The sequence below is a fragment of the Gadus chalcogrammus genome, chromosome 8 (assembly GCF_026213295.1).
Source record: "Gadus chalcogrammus isolate NIFS_2021 chromosome 8, NIFS_Gcha_1.0, whole genome shotgun sequence".
Classification (NCBI taxonomy): Eukaryota; Metazoa; Chordata; class Actinopteri; order Gadiformes; family Gadidae; genus Gadus; species Gadus chalcogrammus.
The window spans coordinates 14,690,782-14,715,552 of NC_079419.1; the positions used below are offsets into that span (position 1 = coordinate 14,690,782).

General features: G+C 51.2%; 1 protein-coding gene across 9 annotated transcripts in view; it reads right to left on the reverse strand.

Moving 5' to 3' along the window:
• Positions 1–1,231: 1,231 nt before the first annotated feature.
• Positions 1,232–24,771, reverse strand: part of rasal2 (RAS protein activator like 2) — a 50,837-nt gene continuing 27,297 nt past the window's right edge. For 2 of the 9 annotated variants that reach the window (XM_056596046.1, XM_056596051.1), the window contains 15 exons: positions 23,201–23,304; positions 20,736–20,848; positions 15,873–16,026; positions 15,073–15,171; positions 13,535–14,089; positions 12,898–13,042; positions 11,498–11,642; positions 10,673–10,912; positions 9,563–9,764; positions 8,491–8,675; positions 6,732–7,884; positions 6,184–6,414; positions 5,665–5,867; positions 5,302–5,389; positions 1,232–2,862 (listed from right to left, as the gene is read on the reverse strand). In XM_056596046.1, coding sequence (XP_056452021.1) covers positions 2,695–2,862; positions 5,302–5,389; positions 5,665–5,867; positions 6,184–6,414; positions 6,732–7,884; positions 8,491–8,675; positions 9,563–9,764; positions 10,673–10,912; positions 11,498–11,642; positions 12,898–13,042; positions 13,535–14,089; positions 15,073–15,171; positions 15,873–16,026; positions 20,736–20,848; positions 23,201–23,304 — 3,785 coding nt within the window. In that variant the 3' untranslated portion in view covers positions 1,232–2,694. Of the gene's footprint in view, positions 2,863–3,933; positions 3,965–5,301; positions 5,390–5,664; positions 5,868–6,183; positions 6,415–6,731; positions 7,885–8,490; positions 8,676–9,562; positions 9,765–10,672; positions 10,913–11,497; positions 11,643–12,897; positions 13,043–13,534; positions 14,090–15,072; positions 15,172–15,872; positions 16,027–20,735; positions 20,849–23,200; positions 23,308–24,771 lie in introns of all 9 variants that reach the window. The other 7 variants (XM_056596050.1, XM_056596054.1, XM_056596049.1 and 4 more) reach the window with 5 other exon arrangements.

Below are 24,771 nucleotides of genomic sequence, written 5' to 3' on the forward strand. Positions count from 1 at the left end.
CGATAGCGGCCTTAAACTCATCTAGAGTGTTGGGTCTTGCGTCTCTCAACTTTCTCTTCACAATATCCCACAGATTCTCTATGGGGTTCAGGTCAGGAGAGTTGGCAGGCCAATTGAGCACAGTAATACCATGGTCAGTAAACCATTTACCAGTGGTTTTGGCACTGTGAGCAGGTGCCAGGTCGTGCTGAAAAAGGAAATCTTCATCTCCATAAAGCTTTTCAGCAGATGGAAGCATGAAGTGCTCCAAAATCTCCTGGTAGCTAGCTGCATTGACCCTGCCCTTGATAAAACACAGTGGACCAACACCAGCAGCTGACATGGCACCCCAGACCATCACTGACTGTGGGTACTTGACACTGGACTTCAGGCATTTTGGCATTTCCTTCTCCCCAGTCTTCCTCCAGACTCTGGCACCTTGATTTCCGAATGACATGCAAAATTTGCTTTCATCCGAAAAAAGTACTTTGGACCACTGAGCAACAGTCCAGTGCTGCTTCTCTGTAGCCCAGGTCAGGCGCTTCTGCCGCTGTTTCTGGTTCAAAAGTGGCTTGACCTGGGGAATGCGGCACCTGTAGCCCATTTCCTGCACCCGCCTGTGCACGGTGGCTCTGGATGTTTCTACTCCAGACTCAGTCCACTGCTTCCGCAGGTCCCCCAAGGTCTGGAATCGGCCCTTCTCCAGAATCTTCCTCAGGGTCCGGTCACCTCTTCTCGTCGTGCAGCGTTTTCTGCCACACTTTTTCCTTCCCACAGACTTCCCACTGAGGTGCCTTGATACGGCACTCTGGGAACAGCCTATTCGTTCAGAAATTTCTTTCTGTGTCTTACCCTCTTGCTTGAGGGTGTCAATGATGGCCTTCTGGACAGCAGTCAGGTCGGCAGTCTTACCCATGATTGCGGTTTTGAGTAATGAACCAGGCTGGGAGTTTTTAAAAGCCTCAGGAACCTTTTGCAGGTGTTTAGAGTTAATTTGTTGATTCAGATGATTAGGTTAATAATAACCTTTTCATGATATGCTAATTTTTTGAGATAGGAATTTTGGGTTTTCATGAGCTGTATGCCAAAATCATCAGTATTAAAACAATAAAAGACCTGAAATATTTCAGTTGGTGTGCAATGAATCTAAAATATATGAAAGTTTAATTTTTATCATTACATTATGGAAAAGAATGAACTTTATCACAATACACTAATTTATTGAGAAGGACCTGTATATATATATATATATATATATATATATAAACATCAAATATAAACAAACCGTCCCGCAGAGCCTTGGTTCTTCAGGTATCCCTGACACTTATTATGAAGGCAGGAGTTCTCACACTTTGCTGGCAGGATACCCTCACTTCTGCGCCATTCAATTCATGACATCAACAGTTTCAATTTATATACAATTTGATAATCCTTTTTATCAACATATAAGTGATCGTATAAGCATTACAAAAAGCTAAGTTGTTTTCTTGTTTGTGGTTACGAATGACCCCATCAGTATGCAGAAACAGGAATCTGTAATCCAACATCTTCAGATTTCAAAGCCATAGAATAGTTCGATAAAATTAAATGTAAAAATCAACATTCCTGTAGCAAAAAAATCCGACATTTTCAGGGTCACAATCTGTGTATCGTGCAGCCAAAGGTGGGGTCACGACCGGAGGCTGAGGGATGCTTGGCTTTAGTTTTACGTCAGCATAAACTATATCATAAACTATAAGCCGCATAACCTGAATACGTGTGGACAAACGGAGACAGAGAAACAGGCAAAGGCGTACAGGCAGATTTTATTCTAAACACCAGACAAGCTGTGCGTGGGTTAAACACAGAAACAAAAGTTAATCGGGGAGGTGTCTTGTGCAACGGGGAACAGCGTGTGCCGTGACGCAGCGTAATGTCTGGAAAGCAAAGCGGTTCATAAATACACACATTTTAATACGTTAACGTGTTAAAAAACGCATATTTTTTAACTGTTTGGCTTTCCATAATTGACAGACGGACACGGTGACAGTAGTTAGCAACAGGTAGAAAATCCACTCGCCGGACTCGATAGCGGGTGACAACATAGGAATAAATTAAAACCTCCTCTAATCAAACGCTTCTCTCTCCGCCTTATAAAAACGTTGAGGAGAAACGTGAGCGGACGAGTTTGTTTTGTCCGCCGGTGTTCAGCCCTCAACGACAACAGAACAAAAAGCACAAGTTTGAAATGAACCATAACATAAACATAAAAAATAGTTGATATAAAACAGCTCTTGCGTTGATTTGGTTTGTGTGTAGTTTCTTTTTTTTTTTAAACATGTCTTCTTGCAGCATTCACCTCTGTGCTTTTTCTTCTGGACAGGTAGTCCACATCCCCCAGACAGGAAGTAGCTTAACAACAGTCCGCGGGCTGAGTAATAAGTCAGTTTTCCAGGACATCATCGTCATCTCTATACACCACCTATACCACCTATATACATACATATTCACCATATATATATATATAGATATAGATATATATCTCTATCTAGACATTCTTTGTGTGCCCAGTCCTGTCCTAGAGCCTCTCCCACTGCTACTATCCAAATAGGGGCGGGGTTTCACTGAGATTACACCACGCCCCTTCCCCCTCGCACTGACAGGAGGGGGTGTGTGTGTGTGTGGGGCTGCGGGGGCAGAGGGCGGGGGTCCTGCATCTTGGAGGACGTGGACCCATCAGCAGCTGCTGTTCTTGAACTCTCCGTTCTCGGTGATGGACAGCTTGGTGGGGTTGGTGGGCGAGAGGCCGTTGCGGAGATTCTGGATGCTGTAGCGCTCCTTCACCTGGGTCAGTGCCGACATGAGCCGCGAGTTCGCCGCGTCCAGAGAGCTAATCCTCTTTTCCTGGGGGAGAGAGCGAGAGCGAGAGAGAGGAGAGGAGAGGAGACGAGCAAGGGTCACACAGGTGACCAGAAAGGTACGGTGAATCACTGTTGTCAGGTAGGTAGGTACCCTGTCTGATGGACAGGTAGGGACACGCCCCCTGGGCTGCTGAGTTGCGTCACACGACACGCTAACGACTAACGTAACACCTCAGTGTTTTTTTTCGGTTGTGACCTGACAGCAGCGATTGCTTCGCCTCAATCCATCACTTTCAAACAGTTTTGCCTCAAAAGTAGAACAAGTGAAGGCAGTGAATCATCCACACATCTAGCTGGGGCGGAGCCAGAGAGTCCTATTAAGTCTATTAAGCGTCGCCAGGCTATCTTGTCATGCTAATGATTTCAAGTATCCCGTCGTCAAGAAATATGTTTCCAGAAGAGTCTTACATCATAGAGTAGTGAGCGAGTTTTAGCATTGTTGCACATTCTGTTTGCTCTAAATCAGAGTTATGTACGTTCAGTTTCCATTGGCCACGATCCCAGAAATGAATCTGTATGCACTACTGGGTGAATGGCTCAGCAGCAGAAAGATTACCGTGGCCCACTGTAAAACTGTCATTGGGTTGCATACCCTGTTTCCGTTTTAACTTTATCGTAACTCTCAACAACACCAGACCTCCGGGGGGAGGGGGGGGGGGTCAGTGAGCCAGCCAGGTCAGGGGTCAACAGTGAGGGGAGGAGGAGGTGGGTGAAGTAGGGGGTTAAGCAGTGGAAGAGGACAGGCAGTAAACAATCATAAACAAACCCCCCCACCCCCCGACGTCTTCAGACACCTGGGGCCTGAGACGGTTTGACATATCATAACAATCAATACAATCTCATGTGTCATTCAGCGTATATAGACCAATCACTGCATACTTTGCCCGGGTCTAGTCTTGCTCCAGCCAATATAAAAGGGATATTAGGTGTGGGATGATGCCATCACAGTTTGGGGTCAAAACCAGTGAGAGGGGGGGGGATGGGGGGGGTTGAGCGGTGGTCGAGCGGGCTTGTGCAAAGGGGGAAGGGGGGAAGGGGCTACGTTCTTACTTGCCTGATTCGTTAAGATCAGATCCCCTATTGACCTGTAATTCAGCAGGACACAGGGAACAAAATCACCTCATCTACCCACAGAACCGGCCGGGTTCCCCAGCCACAGGGACCCAGAGTGGGCGGTTCTGTGGCAGGGAACAGCCTCTCAGGAAGCACACACCTGGAGTTATTATGAAGTAGAGGGAGGGTTACGTGGTAGAACCGAGCCATCTCTGTGAGCCACGCCCACTCTGTCAGCTAGCCTAGAGGAGCGGCTTCAAAGTCAGTTAGCCCCATGGTTGGGGTTCTGCAATGTCTCCGTCGTTGGGCTCAGAGCTTTCTTGTGTGCGGGTTGCACTGGGGTCAGAGAGGTAGTAGGTCAGCTGTCTCACAACAGACAGTACGCCGTGAGGCTCTGGCACCCTCTACTCATGATAACTCTCAAGGGAATTAGCTTCAGCATTAGCTTCAGGGTCAGCGTTAGCGTGCGACTGATTCCTGGTCTGAACTCAGTGGTGACAGGAACGAGGAGAGGGGGGAGGCGGTGACCACAGGAAGCGGGCGGGGCTTGTAGAAGCCCAGGAAGAGGGAACGGTTGAGAGGAATGAACACCGAGGAGGAAGACTCTTCAGGTCACACGTTTAGATTATAATGAGTTATGTTCAAAGGCGCCCTCGTCTCTGTGGGTTAATCACGTAAGAGAACAAAACAAGACAACAGAGAACAGGGCAACAACAGGTTCAACAGAGCAGTATTTATATCGCTTGCAGGATACATACAATGTTCGAGTCTAGTTTAATCTGGATAGCCAGAAGGTCAATTAGCTGGTCTACAGGAGGCCCTGATGTAGCCCAGAGTCCTGGTCTACAGGAGGCCCTGATGAGACCCAGAGTCCTGGTCTACAGGAGGCCCTGGTGAGACCCAGAGTCCTGGTCTACAGGGGGCCCTGGTGAGACCCAGAGTCCTGGTCTACAGGATGCCCTGGTGAGACCCAGAGTCCTGCTCTACAGGGGGCCCTGGTGAGACCCAGAGTCCTGGTCTACAGGAGGCCCTGGTGAGACCCAGAGTCCTGGTCTACAGGAGGCCCTGGTGAGACCCAGAGTCCTGGTCTACAGGGGGCCCTGGTGAGACCCAGAGTCCTGGTCTACAGGATGCCCTGGTGAGACCCAGAGTCCTGCTCTACAGGGGGCCCTGGTGAGACCCAGAGTCCTGGTCTACAGGAGGCCCTGGTGAGACCCAGAGTCCTGGTCTACAGGAGGCCCCGGTGAGACCCAGAGTCCTGGTCTACAGGAGGCCCCGGTGAGACCCAGAGTCCTGGTCTACAGGAGGCCCTGGTGAGACCCAGAGTGTAGCGATGCTGAGGTGACTCCTCTCAGGGGTCAGGGGTTACCTGAGCATCGATGATCTTCTGCTTGGCATCGATCACGGCCTGCATCTCTGCATGGTCCCTCCGTAGCTCCTCCTCCACCGCCATCAGCCTGGACGCACAAACACACGCCGAACATACGCACACGCACAGACACACACACGCACACACACACACACGCACAGACAGACAGGGTTAGCAAACCCAACTGCATGCATTTTTTTTTTTTCAGAACATTATGATATATATTTCTTGATTTAAAACCAAACGTAGATTGTTAATAGGTGGTGCAGAGGTCAATACAGTTTAAAAGTTGCGGGTGCGTTCGATGATCGTCTCCAGCCCATCCACAGGGGTGGAGCTCCAGGTCCTCCTCCCTCCCCTCACCTGCAGTTGATGCCCTTCATCTGGCTGTCCTTGACGTCCTGCTGCCGCCTCAGCCGCTCCTCGCTGTCCTCCAGCCGGCCCTTGTACTCCTGCAGGAGGCGCTGCATCTGCTGCTCCTGGGCAGCCAGCCGGCGCTCGTACTCCTCCAGCCTCCTCCCGGACCCCCGCAGGCGCTCCTTCAGCTTAGAGATCTCCTGCTCGTACTGGAGGGGGGGGGGGGGGGGGGGGGGGGGGGGGGGGGGGGGGGGAGACGAGGAGGGGATCTGAGAACGAGGCACTGCAGCCGGACCTACTGTGTAGCCCGGGGCTGGAACCATTGGTCCCACTCAGAGTAGAACCAGGACCACTGGGTTTTTAGAAACCCAACCTGACTCTCACACAACTTTATAACTCCCACTCCATTACACACCAGTCTCTCTCTCTCTCTCTCTTTCCCTACCGATTGTTCCAGATGTGTGTGTGTGTGTGTGTGTGTGCGTGATCGTTTCCAACACCTCAGCACCCAGTTCTCCTCCTCACCTTCTCAGCGTTGCGGCTCTCCTCCTTGCCTCCTACTGCTGCTGCTGCTGCTGCTGCTGCTGCTGCTGCTGCTGCTGCTGCTGCTCCTGTTCCTCCTGCTCCTCCTCCTCCGGCCGCCTCCTGCTCCTCCTCCTCATCATACTGCCCGTTGTTGAGCACCCAGGCAGCGGTCCGCTCCACCGGCGACATGGTGACCGTTTCTATGGCAACCGCCTCCACTGGAGACTGGACCTGAGAGAGAGGGGACGAGGCTGCTGTGAGGCTCTGGTTCTGGAGGTCCACTCCCCTGAGGCGTAGACCTATATATATAATATGTTTTGACCTTTACATCAAAGCCCCCTCACAGGGGCAGTCCAGTGTCTTATCTACGTATCTTGTATATTGTTGCTACCTTTTTCCTATTGTTCATTTTTTATTATTTTCATTTCTACTTATGTGTTTGACGAGTGTTTAATGGTGTGTATAACAGTGTGTATAACAGTGTGTATAACAGTGTGTATAACAGTGTGCTCGTGCGTGTGCGTGTGTGTGTGCGTGTGTGATATTACCTGCTGCCTTCTGAGTGCTGGGACTGGGCTCTCCGCTGTGCCCGGTTGCCGGGGGGACTGACACGGTGCCGTCTGTCCTGCCGGGGACGCTAACGGCGCCGCCACCACCACCGCCGCCGTCTGACCGGCTGCGACCACCGGACCGGGTACCGTCTGCCCCGGGACCATGTGACCCGGGGAGGCGTCGCCGGGCTCGGTGTGTGTGCTACAGCTGCTGTGGGCGGAGCCGCTGGGGGGGAGGGGCCTGGCCGTGCGCGCGCTGGCCGGCCGGCTCTGCTCCACGCGGACGATGTGGGCGGTGCCCGTGGCGGTGCTCTGCCGCGGGACCGCCACCGCCGTGAGCGGCGAGTCCTGGGCGGGGGTGTGGGCGTGGCGCCGGGGGACGGGGCACTCCTCGCTCTGCGTGCTCCGCCTGCTGCTGCCGCGGCCGCCGCTGCCCCCCCCGCCAAAGTCCTCCAGGCTGCTGCTGGACGCCACGAGGCCCCGGAGCCCCAGCTGGCTGCCGGCGCCGCTCAGCTCCTCCGAGCTCTCGGTGGGGGCGCGGCTGCGGGAGGTGTGGGAGCTGCCCGTGCTCAGGTTCTCCGAGCTGGAGTCCTGCTGCTGCTGCAGGGGCTGGGCGTGGCCGGGGGCGTGGCCGGGGGCGTGTCCGGGGGCGTGGCCGTGGCCGAGGGCGTGGCCGGGGGCGTGGTTGCTGAGGTGGTAGACGGGGTTCTGGAAGGAGAGCGGCTGCAGGCTGCGCTGCTGGCTCAGCGGCTGGTGGAGCGGCCGCCGCACCTGGGGCGCGCTCTGGGGGAGGAGCCCCAGGTCCCGGACGGGCGGGGCGGCCCGGGAGTGCGGGGCGAGGGAGTGAGGCAGCTGGAGCCCCCCCGGGTGGCCCACGGACACCTGCGAGCCGGCCCTGCTGAGCCTGGGCGGGGCCTCCTGGAGGAGCGGGGGCCCCTGGGGGCCGCTGCCGGCGGGGTGGGGGTCCTGGAGGTCCACCAGGGAGAGGCTGCGGGCGTTGGGGGGCAGCGTGGCCTCGCGCTCCTCCTGCTCGGAGAAGCTCATGCTGAGGGTGGAGGGGTGCTGCTTGCCCAGCAGGGGGCGCTGGCCGCCGCGGCCGTAGGCCGGCTCCACGGCCTCCGGGGGCGGGGACTTGAGGCTGCGCACCTCGCTGGGGGGGACGGAGACATCGTTAGGACGCTAGACATAGAGCGACATCACTTCCTGGTTATAGCCCGCAGGGATGGACATGTTGATTGAGTGAATGATGCTCTGGCCAATAGGAATGGACTTCGACAAACAGTATTGGACCAATAGTACAGCACTGAAACTTGGTCCAGTGTGATTTATTGACTATTTGATAAATGAACAATGTTGAAACTTTAACAGCCTCTCATTATTATTGGTGCCAAATTTAATCTCCAAAGTTTCCTCAGTTCTCTCCAAACGACATAAATAGAACTCAGGTCCCCATGACGGCGGTCATCAAGTATGGAGCCTATGTTTAGAAGACTCGGTTATCTTTTGAAAGTGTCAACGGAGTCTGTATCATCCATCAAATGAAGCTATTCATGCTGGAAACACACACCACAAGTGGTTCCCTAGACACTTAACACACAGCGTGTATCTGCCTCCCTGGCTGTGTGTCTGTCAGTGTGTGTGTCTGTCAGTGTGTGTGTCTGTCAGTGTGTGTGTCTGTCAGTGTGTGTGTCTGTCAGTGTGTGTGTCTGTCCGCATGTGTGTCTGTCCGCGTGTGTGTCTGTCCGCGTGTGTGTACCTGTCGGTGGGCTCCTGGAAGATGCGGTGCAAGCCAGACGATAGGCTGCCGCTGATGTTGTGGGCGGAGCCTCGGAGCGGATGCTGCATGGGGGAGGGGCTGGCGAGGCAGCGACTCATATCTCCCAGTATCCGGGGCAACGGGCCCAGCTTTGCCACAGTGGCCTGCAGGAAGGAATTTTCACCCTGGGGTTTCCAAACGCGTGTGTGTGCGTGTGTGTTTACAGTGTGTGTGTGTGGTTTGGGTTTGGCAGAAACAGAGAAGCACCAGGATGCGTTGGTGACAAGGTAGGGATACCATGGTAACGGGGAGGGAGGAGGGGAGAGGGGATGGGGGGAGGGAGAAGGATGGGGAGAAAAAAAAAGGAAAACACAAGGAGAACTTAATGAAGGTTTGGTCAACAGACAGCCATGCTGCTACAACTCCACAGAACAGAGCAGAACCGTAGAGAACCAGCACCGAACTGAACAGAACCAAGACTCAAACTCAAAGACAAAATACGACCATGCTGGTGATGATGGCCCGGGGTTAGCAGACTTCCTGGTAGCCATGGCGACCAGCAGGAAGTCTACCGCACTGGATCCAGGCAGGCTATCTCTGATTGGGCTATGACTGGCAGGTGACTCAACTTGAGTCACGTAGCCACCCGCACACGTGCACGCAAAATGCAAATATACAGGCGTGCACACCAGACATGCACAAACACCAACACACACACACCCAAGCACAGAAAAAACAGATGGACACAAGCACGTAACAAGCACATACACACATCCACACAAGCACAAATGACAACACAATGACAACAAACAAGATGTGCGTTGATGTGCTGTCGTTGTGTGTGTATATGTGTGTGTTTGTTCGTATACGTGTGAACGCCTATGTGACTATATATGTGAATGCGCGTGTGTGTGTATATGTTCGCATACGTGCAAGTGTGCGTGCATTTGTAGGTGTGCGAGTGTGTGCATGTATATGTGTGCATACGTTTGAGTGTGTGTATATGTGTGAGCATGTGCATATGTATATGTGTGAGTGTGGGTATATGTGCGTATGTGCATAGAGTGTGTACCTTGTCCAGCTGCGTGACCACGTCCCAGAGCAGCGTGTGCAGGGTGGACAGCTCGCGGCCCAGGTCGATGTAGCCCTCGAAACCGGGCATGTTGGACAGGGTTTCCGCGTTGGAGATCTCAGACAGGAAACGCATCATCCCCGCCCACTCGTGCTCCAGGAAGTCATTCATGAAGGCCATGTACTCCTCCTTGTTCCCAAACCTGAGGGGGGAGGGGGGAGGGATGGAGGAGGGGGGGGAGAGGAGCGGAGAGAGGTAGGGCAGAGAGAGGGAGGAGAGAGAGGGAGGGGGGGAGGGGAGAGGACGGGGGAGATAGAGAGAGGGAGGGGAGAGAGAGAGGGAAGCACGGGGGAGAGAAGGGGACAGAGGGATTTAGAGAAGAAATCAAGACAGAAAGAGAAGAAATGAGTAATGAAGACAGGGAGACAGAGATACAGAAATAGATATATGGTGAGGGACGGACAGGGAGAACGAGAAACAGAGTAGGAGAAGAGTGGGATGTGAGACAAAGAGACACAAAGAGGGGGACAGGGAGGGGGAACAAAGATCTGTTTCACTCTGAGATTGACCAGCGTTGTGTAATCCAATCACCTGTAATCACATCTAAACACATCTGATCTGGGCCAAAGAGATCTGATCCAATCATGTTTCCTGCTGCCGTCAATAAAACAAACCAACAGACCATCTCCCCTCAGTTAAAAGTTCAGTGTAACCATGGTGACCCTGTGAGCCCAATAAACCAAGGTTACCCTATAAGCCCCGCCCCAGTAACCCAGGTGACCCTGTGGACCCGACCACGTCATCCAGGTGACCTAAAAGCTCCGCCCACTAAACCAAGTTGGCCACGTAAACCCCACCTTGATTAATCCAGGTGACAATGTAAACCCCGCCTCCATTAACCCAGATGATCATTTAAACCCCGCCCCCATTACTCTGGTGACTCTTTTAGCCCTGCCTACATTTAACCAAGTGTGACCTTAGCCCCCGCTCCTACATTAAAACAGAGCTATCCCATAGCCCCACCCACTCTAAACCAGCTGAACCTGTAAGCACCGCCAATCAAACTCATAGACCCCTCCCCCCCCACGCTGTGATTGGCCAGGGACCTACTTGGTGAAGTTGGCCAGGTTCTGGATGACCTTTGCGATGAGCGTGAGGTTGCGGGAGGTCTGGTCGTCGGGGTACTCCTGCATCAGGTTGAAGAGGGAGGGCGCCATGATGGCGGGGCACAGGAAGCGCAGGAAGAGGGAGGCGCTGATCAGACGCTTGCTGATGTCCTGGGAGTGGCCGCGGGCCAGGCAGCGCTGCCGCCACGACGCAAACACCTCCTTCAGCTCCCGCGGGAACACGCTGGGGGGGGCAGAGAGAGGTGAGCACACAGTACAGACTCACAGGGAGGGAGGGAGAGGGGGGAGAGAGAGGGGGAACACAGTACACAGACTGACATGGAGGGAGAGAGAGGGGGAACACAGTACACAGACTCACAGGGAGGGAGAGAGAGGGGGAACACAGTACACAGACTCACAGGGAGGGAGAGAGAGGGGGAACACAGTACACAGACTGACAGGGAGGGAGAGAGAGGGGGGAGAGAGAGGGGGAACACAGTACACAGACTGACAGGGAGGGGGAGAGAGAGGGGGAGAGAGAGGGGGAACACAGTACACAGACTGACAGGGAGGGAGAGAGAGGGGGAACACAGTACACAGACTGACAGGGAGGGAGAGAGAGGGGGAACACAGTACACAGACTGACATGGAGGGAGAGAGAGGGGGAACACAGTACACAGACTGACATGGAGGGAGAGAGAGGGGGAACACAGTACTCACATGGAGGAACACATGGAGTCACCAGCAATAACCAGAAACCTAATGAGTTTACAAGGGAAAGGACTGGGAGCTCCTTGTCAGAAGCATGTTAGCTTTGCAATGTGTTTACCAGTAGGAGTTGATGATCTTGCAGAAGGCCAGCTCGCAGCACATCTTCAGGTTGCTCTGGTGCTCCGGCAGCTCCCCACTGGAGCAGCGACCCGGGTCCACCTCACAGTTCTCATCCGACTCATACAGAGCCTTGATGAACTCTCCTAGAGAGATGGAGAGGGAGAGAGAGACGGGTTAGAGACAGACGCCTTGATGAACTCTCCTAGAGAGAGAGAGAGAGACGGGTCAGACACACACACACACACACACACACACACACACACACACACACACACACACACACACACACACACACACACACACACACACACACACACACACACACACACACACACACACACACACACACACAGTTCTTTGAAGACGGTATAAGTGTCAACGCCTGGTGACGGACCCTTCATGTCTGAATGTGGAAGCGTACAGATGTGTACTCTGTCTGGGGGCTCAAAGAAACTGACGAGGCTCAAACCGTCTCCAGTCTTTCCCACTCTCCTCATGCTACTGTCCCAGAGCCGTTACTTAGCCGTTACTTAAGTATCTCCACATCTGAAAGGGACTTCTAGCAGCAGCAAAGTGGAACAACTGCTCAGCATTCAGTCCACATCCAAGTCCTTATCCCAATCCTGATCCAATTCAATCCAATTATAAATGTAAACCGAATGACAACGTAATCTTAATCAAATCTGATCCAATCCAACCCAAATCAAGTCTCAGGGATATAAGGATCTTGGATGGATGCAAGGACCAAGACTGAAACATGGCTCTAATGAAACAGACTTCCAAAAGCGACCCTCTCAACATCCTCTTAAACGCTCCGACAGGAAATTGTGAAACCGATCAATTGATCACTTTGATTGGCTCTACGGGGCTTCTCTTCACGGCGTGTCCCCTCTGATGCAACCAATAGTGGTGCCCTCTGGGAGACGATAGAATGACATCATAATAAATATCCCCCTCATCGATCAGAGAGTTCAGACTCGGGTGGTTTTCTCTCCGTGGTAATCGATGCAGTATCAGGTGGGGATGCAGCCAGTCACTACTGGGGACCGGGGACAGATACTGGCCCCAAACGCTGTATCGGGTATCGCTGGCTGGAGACTTTGCATCCCTCTCACACAACCTTTCTTAAATTGCTTTATCAAACCTGCTTTTCAGCTGAAATATAGTTAAGATGATTATGCTTAAGACATGTCATAAAATAAAAAGGCATAGCTATCACTCTCCATCTCGACAAATCTCTAAAAAGTTCGGAAAGGGGATAGCCTAATATTAAGATATTTAGTTTAAGAAAAACAGAAATTTGTCTGTCGGATCGGTACTTGTCATCAGCCAATAGGAAGAGGACTTTATCAGGTTCTATGCCGACGACATCGTGCTTATTGTCTTGGCTCTGCTCACCCAACGCGTCGTGCAGGTACTTCTGCCCCACCAGCTTCAGGTATTCCTCGATGGCCTTGGTGGCCAGCGTGTTCTCCCTGAAGATCAGCACGTCGTGGTCCGCACAGCGGTCCACCTCCGACATCACCAGGTCCGTCAGGAAGTCCTGCGCACACACAGGAACCCCAGGGAGCTCACTACCCTGAAGACCACCAGCGAGCTGCACGCAGTGCTGACTGGTGGAGGCACACTGCTGAATGTTGTAAAGGAGTCTCTACAGAGTAAAGGTATTCAATGAAACTCAGAAGGCATCCTCTTACTAAGTTCAACTGAATACTTTTACTCTTAGGAGCCAAACCCCTTTACCACATTCACCATGCCAGGTTGTAAAGGATTATATATTGTGTAGCAAAATATTTATATAATTAAGTACTTGGTAAAGTACAGTAATTTATACTATGCTAGTTTACTATGCTAAATACTAACACTATGCTAGTACTAGGTTCTTGCTAGACTACAATGCTAGGACACTGTGCTAGCTCTAGGTAGCTTATATAAGGGTAACATTATACCACGCTACACAGTAACACCATGCTAGCCCTATGTAGCCTCATGGCGTACATCCTACTGTGCTCAACAGTCACACCATGCTAGCTACCTTGGCGCGGCCGGTGCTCTGCAGGATGTGCACCAGGGCGCAGGCCATCTCCTCCTTGTTGCGCACGCTGATGACGGGCTCCAGCACGGAGCACATCATGCCGTAGTTGTTGGTGATGAACTCGGCAAACTCCTTGTACTGCTCCATGGGCAGGATGCTGATGCTCTGGTAGCGCGACTTGATGCGGATGGACGGGCCGCCCCCCTTGGCCTTGCTGGTGGTGGGCGTGCTCACCGGGTACCACTTCTCCACGAACTGCCGGCCCGTCACCGTGGAGACGGGGATGTTGACGAGCCCCACGTAGTTGTTCTTCTCCTTCTTCTTCTTCTTGTCTACGTCGCGGTAGATGTGCACGGTGAGGCTGTGCACGGGCGGCAGGCTGGAGAAGTCAAAGTGCTCGCCCCAGAACAGGCTGTCGTGGCGCATCTTGCTGGTGGTGCGGGCGTACAGCGTGTCGTCAAGACACAGCTCGCAGAAGTACTTCTTCTTGGCCGGGAGGTCCTTGGCCTCGATGATCCACAGGCGCAGCAGGTTCTCCACGCGCCGGCAGTTGTCCTGTCGGCCAAAAAATCGCCAGAACGCTTAAAATGACGATCTCACTCACAGGGTCATTCTAGGGGGTCACACGCCGCGGCGGTCCTATGCTAAAATGCACAGTACCTAGTATGTTAGGACGGCGCTATGCTAGTACCCATAGATATATATACTGACTAGATATCGCCTGAGCTGCGCTGGTCAATGGAAAGTATGCGTCAATGCCGCCGCCATCTTGCCGTGGGTTAACCACCCACCTGAATGAATGAACGTGGCTTAAAAATAAGGCGATTTAGAGTGATTTGAAGTGTGAAGGGACCTGTGTCCCATTGACGTCCATTCATTCAGGTGGGAGGTTACCCCGCGTCAAGATGGCGGCATTGTTGACGCATGCTTAGAAGCCGAAGGTGATATCTAGTCAGCATATATATCGATGCAGAGTGCCACGGAAGGTCCCCCACCGCGGCGGTCCTATGCTAACATGCATGGTAGCTACGACGGTAGGCCGTGGCGACGGTCCTTTGCTAACAGTCGTTCTTGCTCACCCACTGCCCTGTGCTGTGCATAAAGGACCAAATCCGACATAAAAATATATTAGAAAAAAATAATCATGGTTAGGTCGTAAAGAGAAATCCTAATCGAATAGGTTCCATTTCCCTGATCCCATTCTGTTCTTGTGATCCTATTAACTCCATTATACAAGTTCCAAATGTCTGTTCTCTGTGTGAAGGGAGATGTTCTGATTTGATTTCCCATGCAAAATGAAATGATTAAGTTTTGTTTTTACAGATCTTCTTCTTAATACTCAACATCTATCTCATCCTTGATCAAGTTTAACCTACTTCAGCTCCTATTGACAAAGAGGGTCTGTTTGTATATCAGTGTTCTAGCTTTATTAGCATTCTGAATTGTTCGAAATGGAGGACGGATTCAGTGCAACGACTCATGCTGTGTTGTTGCACTGTATGCAGACGGTATCACCGTGTTTTCGAGACATCTCCTACCTTGTTGGGCTGGATGGTTCTCCTCAGGTTCTCCATCCATTTGTCCCTCTCAGACATGGATGTGCAGCTGAAACACTTGGTTCCTCCAGAGTAGGTCACCTGTCACCCAGGAACATGTGAATGTTAGTGTTATAATTTACTGTGTAACTAACCTGCAGCTCACAAACCACATACACCTGGCTGGTGACGGTACACATGCACCCTTGAATACATACCTTCTAGTTATCAAGTCAAAGTCGAGTAGCTTTTAGTTCTATAATAATCATCATCATAATCACAATCATAACATCATATTCATTTAATCAGTTTGTACGTTTCTGCAGCCATCCGAGCTCTTCAGGTGAACAAGCTCAATGAGACAAACCAGATGTTGAATAAAAATAATACATATAATATACCCGTGATTCTAAATATTTCACCACACAGAACCCAACCATTGAGATGTTTATTCTCCAGGTGCGATTCCCTTCAGCTAGAGGACGCCTGTGGTCACGAGTGTGCCAGACTAACGAGTGAGGTACGCAGGTGAGGTAGCGTCCCATTATGTACCTGCCCTGGGACCGCCAATGGAAAGTCAGCTTTTGAAGCGAGCAGAAAAACACTGCCGAACTACATTCACGCTCTGTGTGCTTTGCTCCATGGATACAATAGGATTATAGTTGTTGTTTGCGTTGCAAATCCACTGTGTGTGCTTTGGGGTTAATGCCTTTTGTACATTGTCCTCATGACAAATAAAAAATAAACTTGAAGGAAACGAAACCAAACTGAAGGTCCAGCAGGGCCAGCAAACAGAACCGTACCTCGAAGCAGAACTCCTGTCCCAGGATGCTGCTGTGCAGGGGCTTGATGTACACGTGGTCCTCCATGGCCAGGTCCAGGGCCTCCACGGCACTCCCAGGGCTCAGGAGAGACTCATGGGACGAGGTCTCCTTCAGCTTGGGCAGTGCCCGTGACCTGCAACACCAGACCACACCACCACGGGTTAGAGCCAGGCTTACACCACAACGTAGCCCCAGGCCAGAGGCAGGCGCAGGTCGACACCACTGGAGGAAGGCGAGAGGGGAGGAAGCCGAGAGGAGTCAAGAGTAGCAGTGAGGAGTGACGAGGTGAGAGGCTAAGAAAAAAAGTGTCTACTGGTCACCCAACAAAACTCAACAACTCCACTTTAGTGGTCAGAAGCCAGAGAGGGCAGCAATACCTACGAAAAACAAGTGCAGAGCCAGGAGTACGACGCTCCCCAGAGCATCACAGCGTATCCCACGGCAACCCCCTCCTTCTGCTGGTGCCGCTGGGAGACCCCGTCTCCCACCTCCCACGGGGCTCTGTCAGGACCCCTCTCAGAGACTCCAGCCTGACACGCTGTCTCAACCTCCTGCTCTCCTCTGCTGCCTCCACCACCGCTCCTCCAGTAAACAAGCCCATCGGCCGGCCAATCACGAGGGCCCGCAGGAGTGGTTTCCATGGGGATCGACCCAGCTGGGAAACAGATGCTAGGCGGTGGGATGTGACGTGCAGGTGAGGCACACCTGGGGATCTTCACCTGACTACCGAGGCTGGACTAAGACTGAGCACACCTGGGAACGACAACTCTGTACTGGTCCTGCGGTGTTGTTATGATGGGAACTATGGAAGTGTTGGGATGAGCCAGTGATTACCACTGCCTTATCTGCTTGTGATGTCACATAAACTTGGCACCGAGGTCAAACTCACTAGACTGATTCAAACTAGCATAGACAACTGAACAAAACCGAACCAACTTCATCAACCCAATGCAACTAAACTGACATCAACTAATGGCGTGTTTCCACCGGCGGGTGCGTGACGGCCCGGTATGCAAAGGTGCGGCACCGTTCGCGTTTCCACCGCCAAAAGTGTCCGGGGTCCGGACTGAGCCGGGATGAGCCGTACTCATCTAATAGTACTCCTCTGTTGGGGTACCGAGACGTCTGAAGGGGTGCCAACAAGTTCAACTTACACACGCCGTACGTTGATTGGACGACAGGACCGGTGGATAATAACAAACAAACACAGTACCCGCAAGGTATTTCTGGGAAACGGCGAAAGCTTTGTTTATTGATGAAAATGTTGCACAAAAGTTTGACGTCCTTCTTGGACATCCTACATTGTTGCTCTTTGTTCGTTGTGTCGCATTCTTCTCTTTCCCTGGATTTATAGCAGGCTAAACTGTGTTGGGCTGTTAAGAGGTCACGACGCTTACGTAACTGCCGTGGCTATGGCCAACCGGCTTAAACCCCGCCCTACCATACGGGTACTGTCGGCCGTGGAAACGCAAGCCGTAACTGAGCTGGGCCAAACCGTACCTTCACTACTTGGTCAAGGCGTGCTGGGCCGAAGCGCACCCGCCAATGGAAACGCGGCATTAAGCAAGACAACTGATTGAAACTAACTTAGTCAACAACCAAACCACCTTAAATCAAATGGAACCAATAACTAACCTATTGTTGTCATGGGCTACTTGTATGTCTGGAAGTGTGTAAATGTGTGTGTGAAGTTGTGTCTGGGATTTGCATAGGAATGTGTGTGTGATAATTTAATATAATATAATATGTGTGCGCATGCGTGCGTGCGTTCTGGAGTCTCACTACGCACTTTGCATACCTTGCAATACCTGGCAATGGTGTGCTGGTCTGATGTTATTATACTGAGGGTCTAGCACACACAAACACACACACACCAAACTAAAGCTTATTTTTTAAATTTGCTGGAGGAACAAGAAACCTCTTAAATTCCATGGAATTCCTCTGTGGCAGATGTGTCTGTGATCAGTCGGTAGCATCATATCTGGATTATATAATACGGGATTAGTGTGTCAGAGCAACACACACACACACACACACACACACACACACACACACACACACACACACACACACACACACACACACACACACACACCACACACACACACACACACACACACACACACACACACACACACACAGGCTTCTGCTGTATTCCCTGCATACCTCTTTTGATGTATGAACTTCCTGCTCCGCCTGACGCTGCTGTGGCGAGGGGAGGCGGGATTTAAGATGACCCCGCCCCTCTGTGTCCTGCGACCTTGTCTCTGCTAGCAGTGATAGGTACGGAGAGAGCCCTGTATACGGGGACCTCCTGTGTCCCTAGTCCAGATTACTAGAGACAAACCCTCAAAACTAACTGGACTCAGGAGAACACAGGCGTTTAGAAGCACAATATATACCTCCATCCATCCATCGACCCACATATCTATCCAAATGTCTATCTATCCTATCATCTCTCTGTATGTGTCTATGCGTCTCTCTCTGTGTGTCTGTCTCTCTGTTCCTCTGTGTGGCTCTCTCGCTCTCTCTCATATTAAGGTAGCCATCTATCGATCTATCTAACTTTAGCTATCTATTTATCTTTAGCTATCTATCCCTCTGTCATCAATCCATCCAGGTCATCAACTACTGTTGTCTTGTGTTGATGCGTGGTTGTCATGGCGCTGCATCTACCGATCCGACCCCGTGATCTGGGGGGAGGAGGGGGGGCTGCTAGGTCCGGTCTGGTACGTCCGGCTGCATTAAGACAGAAACCTGATCTGTTCTGCTGGGAAGAGAAGGACGCACTTCTTATGCTACTGAGTCACACACACACACCCAGGCATACACAAACAGACTAACAACACCCACACCCACACACAGAACTATATCCGTGTCACCAGAACCTCTAACTCAATACAACATGCTGCAGCTCACTTAGCAGAACCAGCGGTACCAACTCTCACAGACTCGGCAGTACTGACCCCAGCCCCTAACCCAACAACACCACGAGAACCAGGAGCTGATCTCAGCAGGAGTCGGCCCGGTGCAGACCAAACATAAACTCTGGCATCCCCTCCAGCACCAAGCTACTGGTGCTACACAGAAACACATCTCACTGATGCCACTGTCGTACTCCCAACTATCATACTCCCAACCACCAACTTCCGACAGACACAGAGGGTCCTACCTGAGGGCCAGTTGGGCGTTGCGAGCCCTTCTCAGCAGAGAGGAAGTAGCCTCCATCACACACTGCTGCTACACACACACTGCTGCAGCACGCAAGCACTCAGAGAGACTCCCACCTCGGAGAGACACACACTCAGAGAGATGGAGACTCAAACCCACACTGACGCGCAGAGGGAGAGAGAGAGAGAGCAAGAGAGAGGTAGAGAGAGGTAGAGAGAGAGCAAGAGAGAGGTAGAGAGAGGTAGAGAGAGAGAGAGAGAGAGAGAGAGAGAGAGAGAGAGAGAGAGAGAGAGAGAAAGAGAAAGAGAAAGAGAGGGAGAACTTAGATAGCAGCTACCAGAGAGCATTATCCATCCATCAGACATGCTCTCTTTCTACCTTTCTGTCTCTGTATGTGACACACACACACACACACACACACACACACACACACACACACACACACACACACACACCTACCTCTATAGTAAACAGGACTGTGTACCAGCGATGATCTAGCTCTGCTGTTTCTACAATTATCTGCCGTCACATCATAAAACTTCCTTTCCCAGAATGCCCCACCCACCAACCTGCCCTGAGATGAGCGCAGTCATGCCTGTAGAAGATGAACACTGGCAGGGGGGCCACAGAGGCAAAGAAGCCTGGGTTGTAGTTTCAGGACAGAAGCACTCAGGGTTGTGATTGTCGCTAAACTAATATGTAAACATAATGTTGATTTATTTATCTCTTTATTCATAAAACCGTTGTCAAAAAGTTAGTCCTGGGGGTTCTTCGATTTGACATTGAATCATTAAGCTGTGGTTACATCCACAGCAACTTGGTGTTCGGATCCAGACCATTTCGGTTAGGTTCGAGAGTCTAAATAGTAACTTCTGCACAAGATCGAGTCCGGCTTGTTTGTGGTTTATTGAGCCAAGTGTTCCTGCAGTTGAGAGGTAATAACATCCTGGCTTCCGATCAGCGATGGCGAACCAGGAGCTACTTCCTTCGTCATCAGCTTACCAACTGGAAGTGGTGCAGGAAATCAAACCTCACCTTCCTCTACAGTGACGCACCAGTCACCAAACAAGAAGCTTTCTAATTACCACAAGATCCTCTCTCCATTTCTTGCTCGTTATCTCTCCTGCTTTTCTCCTCTTCCCTCTCCCTGGCTTCCTTTACAATTATCTCTCTCTCTCTCTCTCTCTCTCTCTCTCTCTCTGAGTCTTTCTTTAGCTCCCTCGCCCTTACTCTTCACCTTAATTTACATCCAATAGTGCCTTTGCTGCCAAAAATGGATCTGATGGGAAAAGTGTGATTACAGCAGGGACACAAACGAGCTTCGTTAACAAGGAGGTGGCCCAGCATCCTGAAACCATTTCACTTCATGTTTAGGGGCGGGCCCTGAGAAAAGGAGCCATGTGACTTGATTGGATGAGAGCTGGAGCACTTCCTGCAGCCAGCTGGGTTATGATTGGTTAGAATGTTACCTTGTTATTTTCCAGCTCATCCTTGTTGATACAATCTCATAGACCGAAATGTGTTTCCGGAAAGGTCGGGATGATACGATTGCAGGTCAAATGGAATATCCGAAATGTTGTCTCTCCAATTTCGGCATGGAAGATAATGGAGACAGGTGTTGGGTGTGTGTTGGATGTTTGTCTGGCGTGTACCAGGTGTGTGTTGGGGTACCTGTCCGGCTCAGCGGGTCTCAGCGACGGGAGTCTGAAGCTGGTGTTGCGGTCCAGTTTGGTCTGGCTCCGGGTCCTCTTGATCGAGCCCTTCAGACGTTTACTGAAGAAACCCTGGAGGAGGAGGAAGGAGGTGGGGGGGTAGCCGAGAAGAGCGGGGAGGAAGAGGGAAGAGGTGGATGAAGAGGGGTGAGGAGGAAGAGGGGGATGAAGAGGGGTGAGGAGGAAGAGGGGGATGTAGAGGGGTGAGGAGGAAGAGGGGGATGAAGAGGGGTGAGGAGGAAGAGGGGGATGAAGAGGGGTGAGGAGGAAGAGGGGGATGAAGAGGGGTGAGGAGGAAGAGGGGGATGAAGAGGGGTGAGGAGGAAGAGGGGATGAAGAGGGCGTGAGGAGGAAGAGGGGGATGAAGAGGGGTGAGGAGGAAGAGAGGGATGAAGAGGGGTGAGGAGGAAGAGGGGGATGAAGAGGGGTGAGGAGGAAGAGGGGGATGAAGAGGGGTGAGGAGGAGGAAGAGAAAAGGGGTCGGGGAGGAGGAGGAGAAGAGGGGTATGGAGGAGGAAGAGGACCGGCATCAGCTCTTTGTCCCCATCTCTTATTCTGACTCGTAGATTGTACGCTTCTAGAATGTTTCACTGTGACTTTCGAACCACTTTGTCAAATGTCTTTGAGGAGGATGAAAAGTGATCTATAAATAACATGAGTTATTAGCACAAACCCTACTGTGTAACTATTAATACTACCCTAGATAGTACTCCATGTATAACGTTACACCTTGTAGTACAAACATACAGGCAAGCAGACAGACCCAAAGGTAGAGAGAAAAACAGTCAGTCTGTCTCTGCCTGACAGACAGACAGACCGTTTCCTAACAACTAGGCCATTGTTATAAAGTAGAGCACGATACATCTGGGGATGGGTGTGTGTGTGTGTGTGTAACTTTATTGTTTTACCTAGGTGAACCAGAATAATTACCGTTATGACTCACACTGGAGCTACTGTTGTCCCTGTGGTGTGTGTGTGTCAGTCTGTACGGAAGAGCTATTATTGTGGTATTATTTATGGTAATACTATGGTAAAATGGTAGTACTGTAGTATTATGGTAGTACTGCGGTACACTGGTAGTACCGTAGCATTATGGTAGTACTATGCGAGTACTGTAGTATTATGGAAGTACTATGTTAGTACTAGTAGTATGGGGGTACTGTGATACTATTGGAGTACTATGTTAGCATTATTTACTACGTTCGTTAGTACTGTGGTATTATGCTAGCACTATGATAGTTATACAGCACTCAGTTAGCACTGAGATACTTTATTAGTCTGCCAGAGGTGTTGTCCCTGTTCGTGCGTACGTGTGTTAGTGCATCTGTGTGTGTGAGCGTCAGTATGTACTGACTGTGCCATTATGTTAATGTGGAGTGTATTCTACCAGTACGAACTGCAGTGAGATTGGTTTTGCGTGGCCTTGTGTGAGTGATGAGGCTGGTTTGTAGATAGGAAGTGGTAGATAACCCTAAAATGGTAATCTATCTTGTGGTTGCATGATGGGAGTGCAGTGTGTGTGTGTGGGTGTGTGTGTGTCTGGCTGGCTGTGTGTATCTGCCTTTCATGGCTGTGTGTGTATGTGTGTTTGTCTGGCTGCGTGTGTGTCTGGGGGTGTGTGTGTTTGTATCTGGCTATGTGTGCATGTGTCTGGCTGTGTGTGTGTCTGGCTATATGTATATGTGTCTGGCTGTGTGTGTTTGTGTGTCTGGCTATGCGCGTGTCTTGCTGTGTGTGTGTGTATCTGGCTATGTGTGTGTGTGTCTGAGTGTGTGTTCATGCTCCTATGATTGAATTTCAACTGTAACTGCAGTACCAGACGTACTGAATCAAGCGTCTCCAGAAGCTTCTAGAGGCACAGACCCAACCGGGCCGACCCGCTGGCATAACCCGATAAAACGCTAAACACGTAGTCGCAGAGACGCCGGTTCAATGCCAGTGGGCAGTCAATTGAAAAATGTTCTGCTCCCTCTCCCTGCGTCTCTGTAAATGTGGGTGTCTCTCCATCCCTATTGCGGGCCGTTTAGCATAAAGCCCCAGCAGAGTCAGGTTCTGAATGTTGATTCCTACGTATCGGAGTAATACCGTAGCCAAACAAGACTAAATAAAAGTCCAACGCAGAGCGAAGTGAGAGACCGTCACCCTCATTGATGACTATGTTTCATTGATGTCATGTTGGTACTGGTTTGGTGTGGGTCCTGCTATGGTCATTGTACCGGTGATAATGGTTAACTCACTGGTATGGTAGTTTTGTTGGTGCTGGTATGTTTCTTGTATTGGTAATGTCGTTGTACCACCATTGTAGTGGTGGAACTGGTAAAAGAGCTGGTGTTGGTACTGGTACAGATATTGTAGTGCTGATGTCGTTTAGGTAAACAAACTGGTATGGTAGTTGTACTGGTGTTTGAACTGGTAGATACTCACTGGTACTTTGAAGGGGGATGAATTGGGGTTGTCAACGGCAACACTCTTCTCTGAACCCCCCACGCCGGAGATGCTCCTCCGTCTCGGAGAACGCTCCGAAGAAACTTCTTGGGAGAGAGGAAGAGAGAGGGAGCGGGAGAGAGAGAACACTTGTCATTTATAATAAGGTCTGCAAGGAATGAATAAGCCTTTTAACATTGGTGAGGTGAAGAAGAGGCAGACAGACAGACAGATCGACAGGCTGACATACAGACAGACAGACAGAGACAGGTGGACTGACAGGCAGATGACGTTGCTGATCAGTAGGAGCGTGGGCCCGTGGTGGAGATATCTTCTGTTGGGTCGCAGTGGATATGGTGTGCTTAGGATATGGTTAGCCCTCAGTTAGCCTAACTGCTATCTCGTAACAGGTCTCGTTGTGATTTTTCATTCCTTTAAAAAATTGTATTATCGAAAAATATATTGTGATAATTAAATAATATTGTGCTGGTGATGTTAGCACAAATGTAGCAGGTCTTTAGCACAAGGCTGTCTGGTGTTTAGCTGGTGCTTTTAGCAGGTGTTTAGCTTAAGTGCAGCTGGTGTTTAGATGATGCTGTGAGTCAAGTTGGATCTGTTAGCTGGTGTGTAGCTGTTAGCCTGTGATATTAGTGGATGATGTTTAATAGTAGTTAGCTGGTGGTCTGCAGGGTCTGTTAGCTATTGTGCAATGCAATTTAGGCAGCACAATTAGCAGATGCTCAGCTAGCGGTTAGGGAATGTGAATCTTCAGTTTAGGTAGCACCATTAGCAGATGTTTGGCCGCTAGCTGTTGTGTAGCTGCTGCCGCTATCTGGCGCTAGTAGCTGCCGTTTAGCCGATGTAGAACGTAAAGCAACACTCCGCATGGATCCTCCCTGCTGCTATTTCTGCCTTTCCTGTCAGGAGACCACGGCTAAGTGTGTCAAGGTCATCTGTGTAGCCCAGACGCCCGGCCCAAACCCATCCCCCACCCCCCACCCCAGTCGTTGGGCCCCTGAGCAAGACTATCTATCGGCTGGCAACTCGATCAATATGACCTCTGCAGTCCCCTTGACAGGTAAGGGACAGGGAGTGGGGGGCGGGTAAAGCCGAACAGACAGATGAGACCCCCAAACCGCCGCACCATCATTAGCCAACCCAGTCCTCCACAGCCCGGTTCGGGGGGGGGGGGGGGGGGGGGGGGGGAAGGCATTACAAACAACAGTGGGCTTTGTGCGAGTGGTGTGATAGAATCCAGGAAACCAGGCTGTACACATGCACCCAGATGGAAGGCAAGTAGTATTGATTGGTGAACGTTTTTCCATTTTTTAATTCCAGTCTAAGTGCTGGCTGGGCCTCTCTAGCTGGACTTCTTCCTGCCCAGTGTTGTGGTTTGTGGGCCGGCTCTGGTTCTACTGGTTGTGGTTCTACTGGCTCTGGTTCTGGTCCAGGGTAAGTGTTCGTGTCTGGGCTCGGCTCCAGGTCCGTATCGATCAAGGGATCTAAATTTAGCCGGCCGGTTCTTCCTTGGAGCCGAGGGAAGAGCCGGGATGTCTGGGCTGGGAGGGTTG